The sequence below is a fragment of the Octopus bimaculoides genome, chromosome 19 (genome assembly GCF_046866305.1).
Source record: "Octopus bimaculoides isolate indiv1 chromosome 19, ASM4686630v1, whole genome shotgun sequence".
Lineage (NCBI taxonomy): Eukaryota > Metazoa > Mollusca > Cephalopoda > Octopoda > Octopodidae > Octopus > Octopus bimaculoides.
In genome coordinates this window covers 46,896,523-46,919,022 of record NC_142946.1, presented here as the reverse complement: position 1 = coordinate 46,919,022, position 22,500 = coordinate 46,896,523, and the positions used below count along the sequence as shown (strand labels likewise).

Below are 22,500 nucleotides of genomic sequence, written 5' to 3'. Positions count from 1 at the left end.
ATAATAATAATAATAATCCTTTCGGTTATATGCACAAGGCCTGAAATGTTGGGGCAACTTCGTAACCACCCACACAACACTTGTTTATTATCTCTAGGAAGTTTAGACCAGCGTGCTTTAAGTATTTTGTTCATAAATATAGCGCAACACTATGTCCACTAATACAAGGCAGTTGCAACAGTAAACACCAAATATTAGGGCGTGTAAAATAGGATTTTAACGTAGGATTATGGTCTTGTCTCAATTTCAGTCGCACGATTTTTTTTCTTTCTCCGTCTTGTTTACGACATTTCGTGGTCGCTGTTTGAAATTTAATATCGCATCTCCCCACACCCTCCCCACACACACACCACAACCACCGTCGCCAGCGCTCCCATCTCGCTCTTCTTGTATAAACTAATATTTTGGCGAGGTTAGCAGGAATCAAAGTGTCACACGGAACTGTAAAATTACCATTCGCGAAATTTACGTCAGTGAGTGAGAGCGTAGGAATGGCAGGATGTATCGAATAAGGAAAACGAAATGAGTGAAAAGATGAGATACTGAGTAACGTGCTCAGCAGTGAACCTTTTGAGCAATAAGCATCAACATCAGTCTGCGGAATCTGGCTGGCCAGAGATTAAAGTAGCAGAACAGTTTGTTAGAGAGTCTTTGTACGAAAAGAATGTGCGTCCCAGAAAATAACCTTTAAAAGAAAGAGAGATTGCGAGAGGAAAATTGAAATAAATTCTATTTGAACGGATAAATAACTCATTCGACTCTTGATCGATCGCTTAGAAATAAGAGATTTTATATCAATAACAGCTTTTTTTTTTCTTATGGAAGGCCGTTGAGACATATTGTTCCATCGATCGTTGGTGCTGTTTAACTCCAGATCATACCTGACCGAGCAGATCTATGCTCAACAGCGTTTCAGCCATAACCACAATGTAATTTTCCCTTTCTCCAGAACTACGTTTATATCCGAGTGGCACTCCGTCAGTTACGACGACGAGTGTTCCAGATGATCCGTTTCAACGGAACAGCCTGCTTGTGAAATTAACGTGCAACTGGCTGAGTAGTCCACAGACACGCATTACCCTTAAGGTAGTTCTGCAGAAGATTCAGCGTGACAAGGCTGGCCCCTTTGTATTACTGGTACAACTCATTTTTGCCAGCTGAGTGGAGTGGACTGGAGCGATGCGAAAAAGTGTTTTGCTCAAGGACACAAGACGCCACCGGGAAATGAACTTATGACCTTAAGATTTTGAGTCGAATACCCTAACCGTTAAGCCACGCACCTTCACGGCTGCATATACCTAAAACTACATTATTCAATATTTTTTCCTTTCCAGATAGCAATGTGTAATTCGAAGGAGAATTAGGGAACATCACCTTTTCTATTCCCCATGCAAGATTCCATTCCCCATACAAGATTATGGAAGAGTGTCTGGGATAAAAAAAACTTTAGGGTGGTGCTCCAGCACGGCAGCAGTCAAATGATTGAAGCCAGTAAAAGACAAACTATCGATCCGGAACATACGGGGTTCAAAACTTCATTACACGATATACGATTTGAATACGAAACAGCGGCTACGAAATGTAATAAACAAGACAGAGAACGAAAGAGGGAGGTCAAATAGCGTGCACGTATGTAATTCAAAGGTGGTGGCAGCGGTGGCGATGGTAGTAGTGGTGGTGGTGAGAGGAAGGGGAGACGAGGGTAAGTGACGAAAGATGCTTCGGTGGAGAACGAGATATGTCTTGATGTTGCCAAAAGGAAGTGGACAGGTCTATTTGCACGACTGGGTGTCGAGTTACATGAAGTTTACGTCAGTGAGTCGGAGGTCTTAGGAACGGAGGAAGGCGGATCGAACAAGGAAACGAAATGAGTGAAAAGACAAGAGGTTGAGTTACAAGGCGCTCGGCATGGAACCTTTTGACGAGTTGTCGTCTCCAGTTTCTGACTCCACTTCTTCACCGGACCTTGTGTCTAATGTGTAATAAGATACACCAACTTGATCAGCCTATTCGATTTGTATAATGCTATATTGTAACAGAGAGATAGAAGAAGAAGAAGAAGAAGAAGAAGAAGAAGAAGAAGAAGAAGAAGAAGAAGAAGAAGAAGAAGAGGGGGAATAGGAGGTAGCGGAGAAAACATCATGTCGAAAATCACGTGGGATATATGATTTCAGAACCGTCCAACCTATGTTAGTTGTTAAACAAGATGATGACAATAGACGATGACGGTGATGACAGTTATGAAGATGGCGATGACAAGGACAACGGCGGCGGCGGCGCCGGTATAAGAGACTTTAAAATATCATTGTGCTTAATAAACAAAAGTCTAATAAAGCAGAATGCAGCGATATTAATAATGGAACGGAATATCACACACACACACACACACACACACACACATACATACATATATATATATATATGTATATATATATATATATATATACACACACACACATCGTGGCACTCCGTCGCTCACGACGACGAGGGTCCCAGTTGATCCGATCAACGGAACAGCCTGCTCGTGAAATTAACGCGCAAGTGGCTGAGTAGTCCACAGACGTGTACCCTTAACGTAGTTCTTGGGGAAATTCAGGGTGACACAGTGTGTGTGACAAGGCCAGCCCCTTTGAATTACAGGTACAACAGAAACAGGAAGGAAGCTGTGGTGAAAGAGAACAGCATGGTTCGACACCACCCACTGCCGGAGTCACGTGGAGCTTTAGGAGTTTTGGTGCAATAAACACTCACAACGCCCGATCTAGAAATCGAAACCGCGCGATCCCACGACCGCGAGTCCGCTGCTCTAACCACTGGGCCAGTGCGCCCCCCACTGTGTGTGTGTGTGTGTGTGTGTGTGTGTGTGTGTGTGTGTGTGCGTGCGTATATAGATATCTTTTAAGCTCGGTACGTATTCCAATCGGTTTCTCTTGCCGAAACGCTAAGTAACGAGGTCGTAAACACGGCGTGTAGATGCAACATACTAAATGGTGTGTAGATTCAACGTGACACACGGTGTGTATAAGTGTTGTGACACGGTAGTGAGGGAAATACTTATGACACACGAGGTGTTGAAGCGCTGAAGTGTTGTGACACGGCAGTGAGGGAAAAATACTTACGACACACGATGTGTAGAAGTGTTGTGACACGGCGATGAGAGAAATACTTATGACACACTGTGTGCTTGCATGGGTCGGACGGAATTTGCTGAGGCGGATTTTTTACGGTCGCACGCCCTTCTTGTTGCCTTTTTCCAAATAAGGTAAGAATTTTCCCCCGTGATCAGACAAATGAAAACCGCTTGTATGACAATAAGACTAGTGTACAACTATCATGCGATGTCAAAGTAAGGAAACAGAAGCGCGCCATAGAAACCGGGAAACCGGGCCCATGAGCCTGGCTAGGCTTTAAAAGGGCGCATAAATAATTTTTTTTTAATGTTTAAAGTACCCTGTATGCCATGCTTTGTAGAAAATAGCTAGCCATTATTCCTGCGTGGGATGGTGTCAGGAACGGCATCTTGATTGTAAAATATCGCATCCAAAATGTCCCGTCCAACTCATGCCAGCATAAAAAAAAACAGACGTAAAAACGACGCCGATGGTGGTGGTGATAATGGCCAATATGATGATGGTAACGACAAAACAATTCATCTCCTACTTATTTATAGTTTACATAATTATCTAAATATTTCCTTCTACTTTAAAATCATGTATACTCTAAACACACACACACATACATCCATCCATACATATGTGTTTACATTTAACTTCACACCGTTTATAGCTGGCTCTAAACGTCCTACCAGGTCGTCGTCGTTGACTAATCTCATAGATTATCTGCGAGAGAGATGATATATTTCCAAGATAAGACACGGACTCTAATGAAACGAAATTTTACTTGGGCTTATCAGCTCGGCTCCACTCTTGTCAGTTACAAAGTGTCGGTAAAGCCTAAAGCGGTTTTTAAAAAAAGCCAAGTTGATCTCTTAGCACCAGCACTTCCACCGCCTATACATGTGTGTGTGTGTGTGTGTGTGTGTGTGTGTGTGGCAGCACTTAATATTTTTTTCAAATTAGACTTTGCAGATTGTAGAGCTAATACGACAACAGACTGTCTGCGAATGTTCCAGAAAAACTACAAGATAACAATCACAACAATATTCGTTGCAATTACACGATCGATCATCTTTGTCGAGGAGCAGATCATCATCATCATCATCATCATCATCAACACCACCTTCATCATCATCGTTTTAACGCTCACTTGGTTCGGACAGGAATTCACGGAGGCAAAATTTCTATACGACCGAACACCCTTTCCTGCAGACAATCCTCATCCGTTTCCAATTCATAAATGTTTACCCATGGCCGGGTACATTTTCATGGAAGATTGGAAATGAAAGGCAACGCTTGTATTACAGCGAACTCGTTTACAACTATCACGCGATATCAAGGTACGGAGCCTCTAACACACACACACACACACACACACACACACGTATATTCGACGTAGGCTGTGTGATGTTCATGCTTTTCCCAAAGGCATTGGAAATTACAAAGTACAGAACCTAGACTAAAATTTCGTTCTCCAAGAACGTAACTAAAGACTACAGCAATTGAACTAATATTCTTTCCGTGTTAAGGCGACGAGCTGGCAGAAACGTTAGCACGCCGGGCGAAATGCTTAGCGGTATATCGCCCGCCGCTACGTTCTGAGTTCAAATTCCGCCGAGGTCGACTTTGCTTTTCATCCTTTCGGGGTCGATAAATTAGGCACCAGCTACGCACTGGGGTCGATGTAATCGACTTAATCCCTTTGTCTGTCCTTGTTTGTCCCCTCTATGTTCAGCCCCTTGTGGGCAATAAAGAAATAAGAAGCATTAAACATGCAAGGCGACTCAGACACGATGCTCTATGTACTTCGCACTATTGCACCTGATAGCCACGTTTAGTGTTTCTCATTGTTATTTTTATGAACTAACTTTACAATAAATGACATCATAATTGGCTACAAAAGAGGACAGATATATTATATATTTCGTAGGCACTGTACACAGAAAACACCACATACACAAACACACACATATATTGAAAATCTGTGGGTCAGATGTTTATTTGTTTTGTCGGTTTATATTATCAATGATTAAATTTATAATTCTAGTCAGTTTTCTGGGGGGTTTTTTTATGCTCCCCGCATTAAATATGTTTAACACTAACGCAACTTTATTGTATTGCAATAGTTTGTTTACATCATATGATGTGTTACGTATTGTTGCCAATTATTTTGTTGGCCTGGAATTTCAACGACGAATAGAATACAATAAAACATTGATTACAAAACCGAGAAAACAGAAAGAAGCATCTGACCCACATAATATCAGTTTCAAATTCTGGCGCAAGGATAAAAAGGCAAAACGACCTCGGCGGAATTTGAACTAGGAACATAAAGATGGACGAAATGCCGCTAAGCATTTTGCTTGGTGCGTTAACGACACTGCCTTAATAATAACAATAATTCTACTATAGGACACAAGGCTTGGAATTTTGAGGGAGGGGGCTAGTCGATTACATCGATACCAGTGTGTAATTGGTACTTATTTCATCGATCGGGCGGAATTTGAACTCAGAACGCAAGTACGAATGAAATGCCTGGCGTGCTAACAACAACAGCAACAATAATAATAATAATAATAATAATAATAATAATACTCCTTTCAGGACACAAGGCCGGAAATTTGGGGGGATAGTTAAGTCGAATACGTCGACCCCAGTGCGTAACTCGTACTTATTTCATCGACCCCGAAAGGATAAAAAGCAAAGTCGACCTCCGCGGAATTTGAACTCAGAACGTAAGGACGACGGACGAAATGCCGCTGAGCTGCAAAGCGTTTTACCCGGCGTTATAACGATTCCGCCAGCTCGTTGCCTGTCTGACCTAGATGCAAACCCCAAGGAGAAGAAACGGGTTGTCAAGTTGGATTGTACAAGTGCATACTCTTGCGTGTGTGTGTGTGTGTGTTCGGTATTCTTTGTAATTGCGTACTCAATATTCTTACCATATTATTGAACAGCTCAATACTCAATTTCGTAAGTACACGTCGCAGACATGTTGTACGCTGCATGAATGGCGTACAGATACACAAGACATAGATGGCGAGTTGAATACGATATTAGTTGTACATTGTACTACTCCATACATTAGCTATAAGCAAGCGAATTTGTATACCTATTCGACCCATGAGTGCAGCGCACTTGGTAACCGAGTACAAGAGAGACTAGCATATCATTGAACAGCTGACACTTACCATTTCAAAGGTTAGCGTTCCATCTAATGAAAATTCATTTATATCGTTAAGTATTTTGCCCAGCGTGCGAATGATTCCGCCAAGCTCGCTGCCTTAATAGTTACAATCCTTTCTACTAAAGGCACTTGGCCTGAAATGTTGGGGCAGGGGACTAGTCGATTAGATCGACCCCAGTGTTTCACTGGTACTTAATTTATCGACCTCCAAAGGATGAAAAGCAAAGTCGACCTCGGTGGAATTTGAACTCAGAATGTAAAGTCGGACGAAATGCTGTTAAGAGGCAAGGGGAGTTAGCACAATATTCGCGTATGAAATAAAACAATAGCAATTAGCAAAAATTTAAAATTGAAACTCCTCAAAAGGGAGTAGTTCCTCTCAAGGGCCAATCACACCTTACACATCCTGGTCCCTCCTCTTTCTCAACCCCTTCGGCTTACAAGTTCAGAGTGGGTCCATTCACACGGGCCATCCACGCCATACTAATAAATTGAACAAGACAATAATACGATGAATGGAATAGATGTAGTGTCCTCGCGTTGTATATATGTATATATATTTGACTTCAATGTGTGTATGTGCAAACAATAGAATTTGTGTACGTATTCGACCCATGTGTGTAGCGTACTCTGCAAGTGATAACAAATACTCGGATCCCGAAGTGTACAAGTAGCAGAATTTGTTTACCTGTCCGACCCATGACAGTATCCAGACGGAAAAAAAAGTTACTTAATAAAATATGGAAATTTTGGGATGTCAGATAATTTTTTTGATTCGTTTTTTTTTTTTCTTTTCCATTTATTTTTATCCATCCCGATGTTATTTGAATTAAGAAGGAAAAAAAACATCGTCGTGTTTTTTTGTTTTTTTTGTAATATTATTCTTTCTCTACGACATTTGTTAATCGCTTTTGAAATGTGAATAAATTTTAACTCTTTTCAGACGATGTAATGCCTAGTAGAGGGGGGTAAAAAAAACGAACAATTTTATCTGAAAACCCAATACGTTTCTTCATAAATAAAAAATTTAAATGTCTTACCCCACTTTCTGTTTCTTCATCACGAGTTTCATTTGAATGCTGCAGTCTCCTGCGCAAGCGCAGTGCAGGCGACGTTCGTATCCGCCGTAGCTCCGTCCACTGGATATTTCGTGAACCATATCGTTTTGGTAAAAGTTTACTTCGGACAGAAAGAGCATGAGTCTGGTAATATGATAGCATTCGATACGTCCTTCGATCAGCAACGTGATACTTGTGCGAGAGGCGTTTAGGTCTCCAATGTAGGGTCATCATTAGACCACCTCGCTTCTTACCTGAGCTGCCACTTGTACTGGCGTTCGAGCTGTTCGCTTTCCTACGAAGCTTCAAGGCGGGGCTGTTGCTCTCGATCTCCCAACAACCCGGCAAACTTTCTTCTTCTTCGCTGTCTTTTTCGATAAGAGCTCCACGTTCCGGTCTCGCAGCTCTTGGCCGAAGACAGAGCTGATGCTCTTGTGGCGAAGACTTACGAGTGCTAGCTCTTGTAACAATACTACGCTCTTGCCTCTTTGACTGACTTTCAACCAGTTCGTTGCTGACATCTTGACAAAATGTTCTTTTATCTGCAATAAATAAAATGTAAATTTATAAAATATTCTTTCTAAATATGCTATAATGAAATTTAAAAAAAAAAAAATCAAGACCTTCAAGGCAAAATCTAATACACCGATTTTCTAAAAAGTTTAATTCCAAAGCCATTCCGGATTAGTGATTAATCAAATATTAATTTCATATTTTGGCACAAGGCCAGCAATTTCCGGGGAGCGGGTAAGTCGATTACATTGGCCCCAGTACTTACTTTATCAGTTCCGATAAAGTAACTTACTTTATCAGCTTCGGAAAGATGAAAGGGAAAAAGACGGTCACGGCAGAATTTGAACTCAGAACGTAAAGACAGACGAAACGCCACTGAGCATTTTGCTCGGCGTGCTAACGATTCTGCCAATTTGCCACCTTACGATTAGTGATAATATTTGATGAAACATAAGGCAGCGAATGGCAGAGTCGTTAGCACGCCAGCAAAATGCTTAGCGGCATTTCGTCTGTCTTCATGTTCTGAGTTCAAATACCACCGGAATCGACTTTGCCTTTCATCCGTTCAGGGTCGATAAAATAAATACTCGTTGATTACTGGAATCGATGCAATCGACTTACGCCTTCACTACCCCCCCCCCCCGAAATTGCTGGCCCTGTGCCAAAATCTGAAACTAATTCTTTCACCAATCGTGATTGATGATTTCAGAAGATATGAGAAAGAAATTCTAATGAAGTGCTTTTCAAATTTTGTGAATTAACACACCCCTTATTATTATTATTATTACTATCATCACTAGCTCTCTTTCAAAGGCTCCCTCAGGACATAATTTAAATACAGCACAAAACATTACTGCCGACAGGCTGATCACCATTAAAAGACTTCTTGCAGTTAAATCATTTTATCAATGCGATATAGAATGTCGGTACATTTCGACCATTAATATAACCAAATGATTTACACAGAGACTAAAAATTGAATATAGTTTTGAAAATTAAGGCCATTAAATGATGGATCTACTGCCCCCTCCCCACGCGACTTCCCACCCGCCTCCCACACACACACACACACTACCATAAAATAAATAATGAACTCATTTGATAATGTAATAATCGATATCTGAGAAATCACGTGTTTGTCACTGCTAAAATGCCATTGATCACGGGGTCTGCAGACTCGAGGCTGGCGTGGGTTTTAACATTATCTTCATCAGCGTGAATAACAGTAACAACAACAACAACAACAACCACCACCACCACCACCACCATCACCATCACCGCGTACGTGCGTTTACTTACAAAGAATGGATCTCATTACAGCTTTTCGTTTGAGTTCTTCTGCCTGAATAAAGAGAAAGTAAAAATTGAATTTATTTATAAACATGTATGTGTGTGTGTGAAAGAGAGAGAGGAAGGAAGGAAGGAAAAAAGGAAGGAAGGAAGGAAAAAAGGAAGGAAGGAAGGAAAATACTATAAGAGCCAATTTCAACCAATTTCAAACAGAAATAAAATAGGAATATCAAACAGGACACACAGACTTCCCATATGGCGCATCATTGCATCATCACAGTCGACCGACGCGTCAACATAATTGACTAAAACACACGGAACAAGGACAAGAAGATGCTGATATATACACGCGCACACAATGTATACGGCGGGCTTCTTTCAGTTTCCGTCGACGAAATCCACTCCCAAGGTTGTGGTCGGCAAGGAGGTGCTACAGTAAGACACTTGCCCCCCCCCCCCCCCGGCCATACGTAATACAACTCGACTGACTGAGTTGTTGTATTAATAAGTTTATAAAATCGCAAGAGTCGAAAGCTTCTGACACTTCGGACAGGAATTCTTGGACAGAATGGTAACGAAATAACCTTTACTTTTACAACAAGTCACGGACAACCTGCGGCCCGCGGAACTTTCTGACTGGCACAGTGCGGTCCACCTGTTGATGAGTCATGTCACATGCGGCTCGCTTCTCGAAGAAAGGTCGCTCATATCAGCTTCACGATAACACACGCGCACACACATACGTACATACATAAACACACGCGCATGCGCACACGTTTCACAATTACTTCTTACCATTCGACGAATATTCGTCTTGGCTTTCTGGAAATAAAACTTTCCTTTCTCTTTAAGTGCCGCATTTAATTTCTGGAAGGAAATAGTGGAAAAAAGTCTTGAATTGTTAGAGAGGAAGACATTTTAAAGGTGGAATGGGTAGAAAAAGGTAAGAAAATAGATACCCCACCCCCAACTCTTTTATTTTTTCTTTAAATTTTTAGTATGTTATTGTTCTTTATTTGATCAACCTCAGAATTCTTGGGAACAAAGTGAAGAGACTTCAGCAGAACTGAAGCCTCAGAACAAAAAAAGATAAAAAAAGAAAAGACTAATATATTTGCAAAGTATTTGACTTACCAACATCAGGACCTCTGCTGCTGCTGCTGCTACTACTACTACTACTACTACTACTACTACGACTACTGTCGTTGCTACCTGCCAACGAGGTATCCTCAATATCCTATACTGACCGGTTACATAGAGAGAGAGGGGGGGGGGGAGAAAGAGACAACCGGTGTGGGTGTGTTTACGTCACCGCAAGTTAGCGGTTCAGCAAAGAAACTGACAGAATAAGAACGAGGCTTTACAATAATAATAATGATAATAATAATAATAATAATAATTCTTTTTACTATATGCACAAGGCCTGAAATTTTGGGAGAGGGGACTGGTCGATTACATCGACCCCAGTGTTTCACTGGTACGTAATTTATCGCCGCCACTACCACCACCACCGCCGCCGCCGCTACTCTTTGTTTATCCAAGGTCTTGCTATTTAGCTCCAAGACAGCGTTAACTGAACCAACACAAGATTAAGAGACATTCCAGCTTTGACCATCTCGTCTTTTATACTTATCTGGATCTACATCGTCGGATGTTGTTACCTCTTGTCTGAAGACAGACAATATGGGGCGATTTGATGAAACCCGGCTGATGTCATTTAGAGTGTCGAGCGAGCGCACAAAGATTACATGTCGTGTGCGTGTCTCGTGACAAAAAACCTCACCGACTCTTGTGGTTGCCACGTTAAACGGAAATATAATCATAAAATGAGCTGGAGGGAAAGTCAAGTGAGGCGGGAGTGGTGTGGGGGGGGGGGGGCGGAGCAGGTCGGATGAAGGAGAAAAATCACACTTCGTTTGCATATGAGTAGTTGAAGTAGTTACAACAAATGTTTTCAGTCGTTTATTAAATGATAGTAGATGGCATGTTACGAGGCGGTGAGTTCGCAGAGTTGTTAGCGAATCAGGCCAAAACTCTTCGCGGTATTTCGTCCGTCTTCACGTTCTGAGTTCAAATTCTGCCAAGGTCGATTTTGCCTTTCATTCTTTAAAAGTTGGCGAACTGGCAGAGTCGTTAGCGCACCAGGCAAAATGCATACCGGCATTTAATTCGTCCGTCTTTGCATTCTCAGTTCAAATTGCGATGTAGTCGACTTAATCTTTCATCCTTTACGATATCGATAAAATAGGTACCAGTTGACTATTGGGGATTGATGTAATCGACTTAACCCTTCCCTTGAAATTGCTGGCCTTGTGCCAAAATTTGAAATCAGTATGTGCATGCACGCAATGACAACCCTTTAGATACTTTGGACGTTATTGTCTCGTGTTCTGGGACTCATTGGGTCGGTCAGCCGGTTTCCATGGCGAATAAGTGACCGAGGTCACAATGCACCTCTCTGAACGGGACGCAAGTTCGTCGCAATGCAGTTACTCGCTTGTAACTGTGGAGTGAACCAACGTGAAGAATGAAGATTTTGGCTCAAGAACTCAAAACAACGAAACTCCCGGCCCAGGAATCAAAACCAGAATCTTGCAATCGCGATTTATAGCACTAAATTTTAACGATAAAATCTTTATGTGGACCCCTAAAGGGCCATATGGACACTGGTTTAGTCGAACAAACCAACCCCAGTGCTACTTATTCTATCGGCATCTTTTGCCGAACCGCTATGCTACGAGGACGTAAATAACCCAACACACACACATACATACATATATGACGAGCTTTCAGTTACTATCTACCTTATCCACTCATGAGGCTTTGGTCGGCCCAGAGCTCTAGTAGAAAACACTTGCCAAAGGTGTCAAACAGTAGGACTGAACCTGGAACCATGTGATCGAGAAGCAAACTTCGTACCACAGCCACACCTAGCTACAGGAAAAGTTTTACAAAATACTACAACTTCCCATATTACAATATGTGTAAGTCCTTCATGATTCTATTTTCTTTTATTCATATGATACTAAACCAATATTTTTTATGAATTTAAGCCACTGTAACCGGACTAGTGAATATCCTTTGAGCTAAGTACTATATTGCGCCTTGCCATAACTAATTACTGCCTGCTGAGCTCTTTCGTTTCTCTTTCAGGTACAATCTTACCCATTTCTCCCCTAAGCAATACGTCGAGCAAAGGATCCGTCAAGGTCATTCTTTTGATTAAGCAGAAGTCAGTTTTTTTTCGTAGGAAAGGATTTAGAGAAGTTATTTTATCAACGAAGAGTGAAAAGTAAAGTCGATCGTACTGAAATTTGAACCCAGAATGTAGACGGACGGGAGTGAGACTCCAACACCAGCTACATCAATTTAAGATATGTCTTCAGCATTCCTTCTCTACTGGAAACACTCAACGGTCTTTTACAAATGTTAAACAAACAAACGGCACCGAAATCGTATCTAGAGGGAAATGGCATCAAATTAATGAGAAATATTCAATTTACAGTCAGGTACATTACCACAAACAATATAATTTGGCTCAGAGAATCGTATAATATCAATTAGCCAAATTGCCAACAGAAAAGTCGCTTGCGGGAGAGGGGTTGAACCGTGTTTTGAAAATATCCCGAACGTAAAATGTACACTTAACAGGAAATAAAGGCGAAATTGCCCATAAAAGTCTTAATACGAACGCAAATGATGGCGAAAAATTTGCAGTGAATAGAAATAGCAATAATTATAATAATAATGGTTTCAAATTTTGCCAAAAGGGCAGCTATTTTAAGGGGGAGGATGAGTCGATTACATCGACCACAGTGTTCAACTGGTACTTAATTTATGGACCCCGAAAGGATGAAAAGAAAAGTCGACTTCGGCAGAATTTGAACTCAAGACGTAGCGGCAGACGAAATCCCGCTAAGCAATTCGCCCGGCGTGCTAAAGTTTCTGCCAGCTCGCTGCCTTAATAATGATAACAATAAAATAAATAAATAAATAAAAATAACTACATAGGGTGAATGAAAGAAAACGAATGCTTGTGATAAATAAGTAAAAATGTTTGAAGTGTACAATATTTAAATACAAACGTACTTGGTTATTATATTCAATACTTTCATGGAAATAGCAACAATGAACAATGGAAGTCAAAAAATCTAGGACAAGTGAAAATAACACTAGAAGCAGCGGCGATTATTATTGTAAGTCAGGAAAAGACAGCTAAGCAAAGTATTAAATGGCTGGTCAGAGCGGTCATGTTTATTGCCAACATAAGACTTAACTAGTTTCCTACGTTAGCAGGTTGTATTGGCTGGCTGCTAGTAAAACAGAGTGAGACTTAAAAGGGCGGAGGGTGGGCACATCAGGAAATATCTGGAGTTAAGTCTTTTTTACAGCTTAGATTATTTCTACTGAATGTTTTTTGTCTGTTTGTAAATGAAGCCAACGGAGGTAGATTTCAGCTTTTTTTTTTTTAAAGGGTCGATGACATAACGGTAGCAGCAGAACTTGTAGCTGGCTGGCTGACTAATAAATCAGTTAGTTAATACAAGTCATGTAATATATTGACGACAAAATGACAAAACCCGAAGGGTGGGAGGAAGGGGGGGGGGGGAAGGAATAGTTACAAGAAAGAAAGAAAATCTCTTGACGTTTTACTGTTAATGTAATTTTCGTTCTACTCTCAGCTAACGATAAAATTAAAACACAAAATCCGTCTATAATTATATAACTTATGGTAGTTTTAAATCACATGAGGCCCTCCACAAGTAATATTAGTAATATGTTACGTTTTATAGTTTACAGGAATGCTTTTTTTTTCTTTCTTGTTGTAGCTTTCTACTTTATATTATTATTATTATTATTATTATTATTTTGCCAACAATTAACAAAATGCTTTAAAAGTTGTTTTGGGAAATGAAATCAGCAGCAGCATACGTTGGACATTTTTCTTTTCATTTTTTTTTTTTTTTTGCGACATCTGTAATAACTATAACGGCATTATTAACTAACCCTGTACTTTCAAAAGTATTTGACATCAATTCCATAATAATACTCAAAGGAATGCTAAGTTCGGAATGATTAAATCGCCGTATTTGTTGTTGTTGTTTTAGTTTTTGTCTCGTTTTTGTTTCTTTTTTATATTATTAAATTTTGAAAGGCGATGTTTTTGGTGGAAGCAAATAAACATGACCAAAAGACTTGTTCTCACTATTTCGCGCTGTCCTCTTTCAACTATAAAAGTAACCTTTTATGACTGAAAGCAATACATTACCAAATTAACAGATCTATTTCAAAACGGGGGCCACAGTTTTCATTAATGTTTTACGTAGTGTTTTTGGTACCGAAAGACTTTCAAATTTCGTATACTTATCTATTTTGTGTTATAGAACAGAAAAATATTTTTGTATTCGAATTTATTTCATGTAAAAAATTGTCTTATTTCGATAATTTCAACCAATCACTGACAAGTATTCAGTTGTTTATATTTACTCCTTTGGCTGATTAAGCGGTGTAAAGCGTATTTAATTTCCATAGCTTCGTTTTGCTTTTTTCTTTTTAAATTTGCTGTTTTACCCTAACCCTATCACCGATAGAATTGTTTCAGAATCGTTTGTTTATGTAGTCGGCACTTAATGTATATCGGCTGAATGGACGTCAGTGATTGGTTGAAATTACAGAAATACGACAACTTTAACATGGAATAACTTAGGGATTTCTTTTTTTTTTAAGAAGACTAAGAGAAAAAGATGTTTTATATGACACATTCTACCAGTGTTCCAAGTTTCAAAGTGTTTCGTTAATGAAAAATGTGGCCCCCCGTTTTAAAAAAGATCCAAATTAACTATTCTTTCTACTATAGAGAGAAGGCTTGAAATTTCGCCGGGAAGGGGTCGGGGCTAGTCGATTACATCCACCCCCAGTACTTGACTGATACTTATCTCTTATTTCATCAACTCTGAAAGGATGAATGGCGAAGTTGACCTGGGCGGAATTTGAACTCAGAACTTAAAGACGGACGAAATGCCGCTAAATACTTCGTCCGGCATGCTAACGTTTCTGCTAACGATAACCAAACTAATAATCCTTTCTAACACGGCGAGCTGGTAGAAACGTTAGCACGCCGGGCGGAGTTCAAATTCCGCCGAGGTCGACTTTGCCTTTCATCCTTTCGGGATCGATAAATTAAGTACCAGTTGCGTCCTGGGGTCGATCTAATCGAGTGCCCACCCTCCCCCAAAATTTCGGGCTTTGTGCCAAGAGTAGAAAAGGATATTTTATACAGGGTGGCAATAAAGTCATTATCCAGTTACTTACAATAACAATTAAGATAAACCAACTAATGAACAGTCCTTAAATTAATTATTTAAATGGTTCTGGTTAATAACAATAAAACGCAATGGTAAACAAGAGTAAATTAATTACCAATAATGTTCGAACTGAAAGCCACCTGCTTCGATACTTCTGATTTGCTTTTTTATTGTAAGTAATTGTATAGTAGCTTTATTGCCACTCTGTATATTCTTTTCTGCTCTAGGCACAAGGGCCGAAATTTGGGGGAGGGGGGGAGGCAGATGATTAGATCGACCCCAGTACGCAACTGGTACTTAATTTATCGACCCGGCAGACGAAATACCGGTAATCATTTCGCCCGGCGTGCTAACGTTTCTTATTTCTTTATTGCCCACAAGGGGATAAACAGAGGGGACAAACAAGGAAAGACAAAAGTCAATTATATCGACACCAGTACGCAACTGGTACTTAATTTATCGACCCCGAAAGGGTGAAAGGCAAAGATGACCTCGGCGGAATTTGAACTCAGAACGTAAAGACAGACAAAATACCTATTTCTTTACTGCCCACAAGGGGCTACACACAGAGGGGACAAACAAGGACAGACAAACGGATTAAGTCGATTATATCGACCCCAGTGCGTAACTGGTACTTAATTTATCGACCCCGAAAGGGTGAAAGGCAAAGATGACCTCGGCGGAATTTGAACTCAGAACGTAAAGACAGACGAAATACCGCTAAGCATTTCGCTCGGCGTGCTAACATTTCTGCCAGCTCGCCGCCCTGTGTATTTATTATCAACACCGAATGAAAGGAGAAAAGGTAAAGTTGACCTCAACAGGAAGTGAACTCTGAAATAGTCGGAATAAATACAGCAAAGTAATTTTCCTACACTCTAATTAATGGTTCTGCCAACACGCCGCCCTAAATGGCTTCTCATTCAGGTACAGGGGTAGCAATTTTAATCGGAGGGTGTTAGTCGATATCTTCGATCCTAGAACAAGATTGGTACTTTATTTTATCAGTTGCGGAAATGTGAAAGGCACAGCTGACCTCGGCGAGATTTGAACTCAGAACGTAAAGCGTTAGGAACAAATGACACAAAGCATTTATTTTTTTTCCCCTGACATTCTTACGATTCTGTCAGCTCGCCGCTCTGTGTCGCAATAATCTGATTAATTTCATATCACGCTAAGAAACTGATTAAAACGAAATCTGAGCCAGAAATATAAATAAACATCTGTGTTTAGAATGGATTGGCTAATAACATATAAACCATCAAATCATTAAAAAAGAAAAAAGAAAAAAAAGTTTATGCTTTACCTCCACATTTTTTCTTTTATTTAGAGTATTTGAGGTATCCCATGGAAACTTATCCCGCTGAAAAGGTATTTCCGTAAAATTCCCAGGATGTTCAGCAGAAATGTGAACGGCAGATGATATGTGAGAATGTTGTGGTTTGTTGGAATCTATAATTTGGTCATCAGATTCGTTCCACCGATGGTAGGAATCAGTTGATGTGTTGTTGTTGTTGTTATTGTTGTTGTTGTTGTTGTTGTTGTTGTTAGACGTTTCGTTTACTGAACCTAAAAGTTTCTGTCTCAAGCGGTGATGTGCATCGCGTTCATTTGGAATGCGGTTTGATTGAAAATTTGATGAATAATCCGGGGCAGCGATGACATCATAATTGCCATTGTGTTGTTTCCCGAGCGATTGTTCCTTCATGTCTGACGTCGCAGGTTCGTCTGGTTTGCTCCTCGTTTCAGTACCAGTAATAATAATATCGTCATCGTCGTCATCATCATCAACTTTCTGGAAAGGATTTTCAATAATTTCAACATCGCTAGATTTAGATGACGACATACACGAGGAAATCTTATCGGAATTGTCCGTGTCCACGTGTAATTCTTGGCAGTGTTTCTCTAGCAGAGTATTGATAGCGTCTTTCAGTGACATCTTCCCCTTGGGAGTGTTGGCATCACAGCACATCTGCACTGTAGATTCCAAAATGTTATCACTGTCAGAATTTTGAATCATTGAGATGATGTTTTTAGTAGAGAAAAATGTGCGTGGCATCGGAGAAGCGACTTTATCGCTGGAATCCCTGCCTTTGTTGGCACATTTTGAGTCCGTACTCGATCGACGACTATTGCTATCAGTCGATACAGAAATTATTTTCGGTTCCTCTGAAGGGCTTCTAGAGTTGCTGTTGTTACTTCTGTTCATGTTATTCTTGTTGTTGCTGTTATTATTACTGTTATTATTGTTACCATTATTAATATTATTACTATTATTATTATTAATAACACCACTACTATTAATATTACTGTTGTTGTTGTTGTTATTACTGCTGTTACTGTTATTATTATTAGTATTACTGTTATTAGTTCGGTGGTTGATATGAAGGCTGTGGCTAACATTAACACTATTGTGAAGGCTGTTGTTTGAGGTGATTGCAGTTTTATGATGTTGTTTCACTTGAACTATGGGCGCAACATTAGCAACAGGGATGTTTTTATTCCGTATAGTACTGCGCCCACTAAAACCGTCCCGTTTATCTCTCATACTGTCCATGGCAGTTTTCGGATGTCTAATGCCGTCCTGAAGTCTATTTGTCTGGAGAGGAGAGTTCTCTGTTGGCAAACTGATCGGCATATATGGAAGATGTAGGTTCGGATTATTGAAAGCCGACGGATATGACATTGGGTGACCGTAAAGCGGATGAGGAACTTCCTGATGTGTAAAATGAGGGCGATACATAGATTCATGAATGTAAGGAATTGAAGGTTTTAGATTTTGAGGTATACCATTTGTGGAGTTCCGTTTCACTTCGAGAGCTGGCCTCATTATTATTTCAGCATTATCTTGGATAAATGCATCTGGGCTCGAGTTGTCTACAAACGTAGCTGAACTAGGTTCCAATGGCGGCGGCTCGCTTGTGGATGGTGAACCGACACGAGGCGGGTTCTTGTGTTGAGGACTTAATATCGGCATTTTTGGCGATGGTGTTGGGCTAATACTGATAAGAGAAGATTCTGATATGCTTTCTTCGTGCGGGTTGACGGTTACAATTCCGTTTTCCACGTGGAACGCCTTTTTCAGCGCTTCATCTTGATTGACAGCATTCATTATAATATGCTTCCTAGAACCAAGTTTTGGATCTTTGCTTTCAGAGGCAGATTTGGTTATTATAACATCTACTTTCTTGTTACTAGCTGAAGAATGGGAGGCTTCTGCAGAGATATCACTTGGAATATTTATCGACAAAGGAGTGCTATATGGTGGAATAGAATCAGCAGCATTCGACGAGTTCTGGTATTCCTTGGAATTAGCACCACTACTGTTACTGTGGACAACCTTCAGGGAAGATCTTTCAGATGATGAGCTGTTAGAATCTGAAATCACGTTGATAATTGGTACATCTTTAGGTTGTCTGCTATTACAGCTGGTCGTTGGACTGATAATCCTGACGTCATCATTAGAATCAACAGACTTCAGAGAGTCCATTGCTGAATGCAACGGAGATTTTAGATTTAAGTGATTATTGGCTGTTGTGGTGGTAGAAGTACTATTACTACTGCTACTACTACTACTACTACTGCTGCTGTTATTGTTAGCGCTGTTGTAAGTGACTTCGACACCGGAGCCAGCAGAGTAATGCGACTGACTTCCTCCAAAAGACTGCTTCTGTTGTTTCTGCACACCGTGCGGAATTGAAGATTTTGAAATGTTGAGGACGGATGTAAGTGAAGTTGAGTTGACATCAGTGGTGGTCGTAGATGAAGACAATGAGGGTGACGATAAAGATAAGGGAACAGGTGCAAAGGGAGTTTGGTTAGACATATACAGTAGCCTTTGTTGTTGTTGGTATGAAGGATAAGCTTTGTTTAATTGTGACTCCATCATCAGAGCTTGCTTGCTCGGTGACAATGAAGTCAAAGCTCCGCTACTGTTTGTACTGTGTCTTTTGCTGTTTTCTGAACTATTTTTCTGTGAAGCAATAGACTGAGTCACAGGACCCGGTACATACATCTTCTGTTGTTGATGCTGTTGGTATGAGGATATCGACGCAAGAGAGCTAAGCTTGTTTGAAGAACTTTTACCAGCCTGCATCAATTGAATATTGGATTTTTCTTGGCTTGACAAATGCATCTGAGCAGCCATCGGCGTCAGCTGTGATTGATGGCGAGCGACGAGACGTGCTGCCGACTGTGCATGTAGATCTGTTGTGTTACGTTTGGCTATAGAGCAGTTAGTGCTGTCGGGGCTGTAACGAAGCGATGTCAAGTCTGCACCCGAGCTACTACCATTCGTATGGGATTTGCCAGCTGTAGAACAATTTTCAAACTTCTTAGCCTCCATTTGATGGAAGGGAAATACTTTTGCTGACATACTGGCGGTCATGTTGCCAACGTCGGTGTGACTAGCTGCCCTTCCTGATAATAAGTTCGAGACACGTGCAGAAGAAGAAGTCGATGAAGAGGGAAGTGATGGCGTTGATGCTGATGCTATTGTCACTGTCGTTGGCGAAGACAGAGATGAAGATGAGTGAAGAGGAGATGTTTGGTGGCGATGTGAAACATAATGTTGCTGTAAACGTTGTTGTTGTTGTTGTTGTTGTTGATGCGTGATCTGTTGTTGCAGCCGCTGTTGTTGTGACTGCTGTTGATGGTGCTGAGAAAGTTCTTGATCTCTCAACCGATGATGGTGTGGTGAAGGTGGTAACTGGCGTTGAGAGGATGTCAGCGTTTGTGATGGTTGAGGGCCTGGGAGATAAGGGTTTGAGGTTTGCTGGGGGAATAGTTGGCCCCTCTGGTTGGTTACCTGCATCTGTCGTGAAGTCTGATGTGAGGTCTGGTGTGGTTGAAAATGGTGCTGTGATTGTTGTTGCTGTTGCCGCTGCTGATTGTACTGGTATTGCTGTTGGTGATGTTGCGATGAATGAGAACGTGCTAATGTTAGACAGTGCTGTGAATCGTACGATGGTGACGATGTGTGTCCTGAAGTAGCTTGGAGATTTCGCTGAGATTTGAGGGAATCAGTCGGAAAATCACGCACAGTCGGAGACATTTGCAAACCGGAACGAGCATCAGGGTGAGCTAAAGGAGATTTACTGGAGAGGGAAGGCGGCGATGAAACGCTGCTTGTTGTTGGAACAAATAATGGAGGATAACCAATGTAACCTGCGTTTAATTTGAATCGATTAGCAGTTTGATTATTAGCCATTCGATTGCTACCGACAGTATCTGACATTGATTTTAAAGGGCTAGGAACTTCTTTACATTTGGACGGCTTGTTAGATTTTGGTTTCGGTGATACTGTCTTGAGTGCCGCGGTTTTATATACGTAAGAGTTCTGCACAAGAAAAGGTGGTGTCATCATACTTCCTGGTATTTGTTTGAATGACGAGTTCTTGGTTTTAGTTAAATCCAGAGGGCTGGGTGGGGCTAGTTGGGAGGGGACTTTAGGTCTCTTCATTGGTGATAATCCACTGAGGAATGGATCAAATATCGTAGTGTCTGGACTACGCTTGCGTGTTTTAACCGACAGGTCAAGGGGACTGTCGGTATTGCGCAGAGCGTGGACAGAAGGAAATGGAGAGACCTTCTGGATCTGTTGCTGCAACTGTTCTGTATCCGACCGAAAGTCTTTCTTGGGAGGAAGCCGTATCTGACTGGCATGTTGCTTGGCCATAGTGTCGCCGTTTATCTGTGGGGGCTGTTGACAATCAACTTCAGACGGCATGGCACCTTTCGACGGTTGTCTAACAGGCATATTAAACACCCTTTCTTTGTAGCCGCAACTCATGGTTGGAGTTACCTGCAAGAACAATAAATAAATAAATAAATAAATATAGAAAGAAACAGAAAAAGAAAGAAGGAAAGAAAATGTGTGAGTACTGAATTTGTTTGTATTTGAAATCTCAATATGTAAATATACATACACAATGGGAATATATACGGGCGTGATATGCACACAGTATACACTCCACAATATAACAATCTCTGTATACACGCTGAGCCTGAAGATAGAAGAAATGTTATGCTTTTCTCCAAAAACGACTTTTGGTGGGAAGAGGGAGGAGATACTGGATCTAGTTTTTTTTTTCATTCGCAAAATATGCATTTTTTAAAAAGAAAGTAAACGATCTCAAAATCGGCTATAATAGTGTAGCCTTCCAATTTCATTGCTTTGATGTGGAGAAAAAAGTTAGAGATTTAAAAATCGAAAAAACTGGGTATTCTTAGCCAATAGTGAGACAAACTTTCTGCGTTTAGCGGAGCGGTGTCAACTTTAAGGTTGTACACTGTGAAATTTATAGTTTAGCGTCCGACATGTTCATTGTAGGTTTCTAAATAAACAGAAATACCTATTAAAATCAACATGTATCCTCTTACTGTTTCTTTTGTCTCTTCACTGATTTGTTATATTAATATATTTACCTGCATGTGTTTACTTTATGCGTACTTCAGTATTGTGTATACATGTCATGTATTTGTGTACATCATTAATATATAAGTGCATGTGTGTATCTGTGTGTCTGAAAAGGGGCTGTCTGTCTCCAAAACTCCAAAGTTGAGTAACGTTTTCATGCTTGGATTTGTAAACTACGATAAGAATAAAGAAATCAACAAAGAATTTGTCCCAAGACAAAATAATAGTTGTATCTTATATGATTTTGCATGCAGAATTCAAGAATAATGTCAAATTATCTGTGCCATATCGCCTGAAGAAATGAACACAAGAACTATGATCAACCGGATGTCCATGAATACTACGGACTGTATTGTAATCATCCCAGGAATACGGACTATCATCGTAAGAAACGTGGTTTGTGGAAACGCACGTAGCGATGCATTAAAATGTCTATAAACTCCATCCCTGGATTATTATTATTATTATTATTATTATTATCATCATTATTATATATGAAGTGCGAATTTCGTTACCACTCTTGCCTGAAGTTAAACTGATTAGTGAGTCACAGTTTAAGCTTTAAAAAAATCGTTTATCGTTCAGCACTCTCTCACTCACTAAGTCCCCCACC

General features: G+C 40.5%; 1 protein-coding gene across 1 annotated transcript in view; it reads right to left on the bottom strand.

Annotated features, from left to right (window-relative positions):
- LOC106873349 (uncharacterized) overlaps positions 1-22,270 on the bottom strand; it is a 38,211-nt gene extending 15,941 nt beyond the window's left edge. The window contains exons 1-5 of the mRNA XM_089366424.1: positions 22,172-22,270; positions 16,776-21,272; positions 9,960-10,031; positions 9,174-9,216; positions 7,344-7,903 (exon numbers count right to left, since the gene is read on the bottom strand). Coding sequence (XP_089222550.1) covers positions 7,344-7,903; positions 9,174-9,216; positions 9,960-10,031; positions 16,776-21,272; positions 22,172-22,270 — 5,271 coding nt within the window. The remainder of the gene's footprint in view (positions 1-7,343; positions 7,904-9,173; positions 9,217-9,959; positions 10,032-16,775; positions 21,273-22,171) is intronic.
- Between the last annotated feature and the right edge of the window lie 230 nt (positions 22,271-22,500).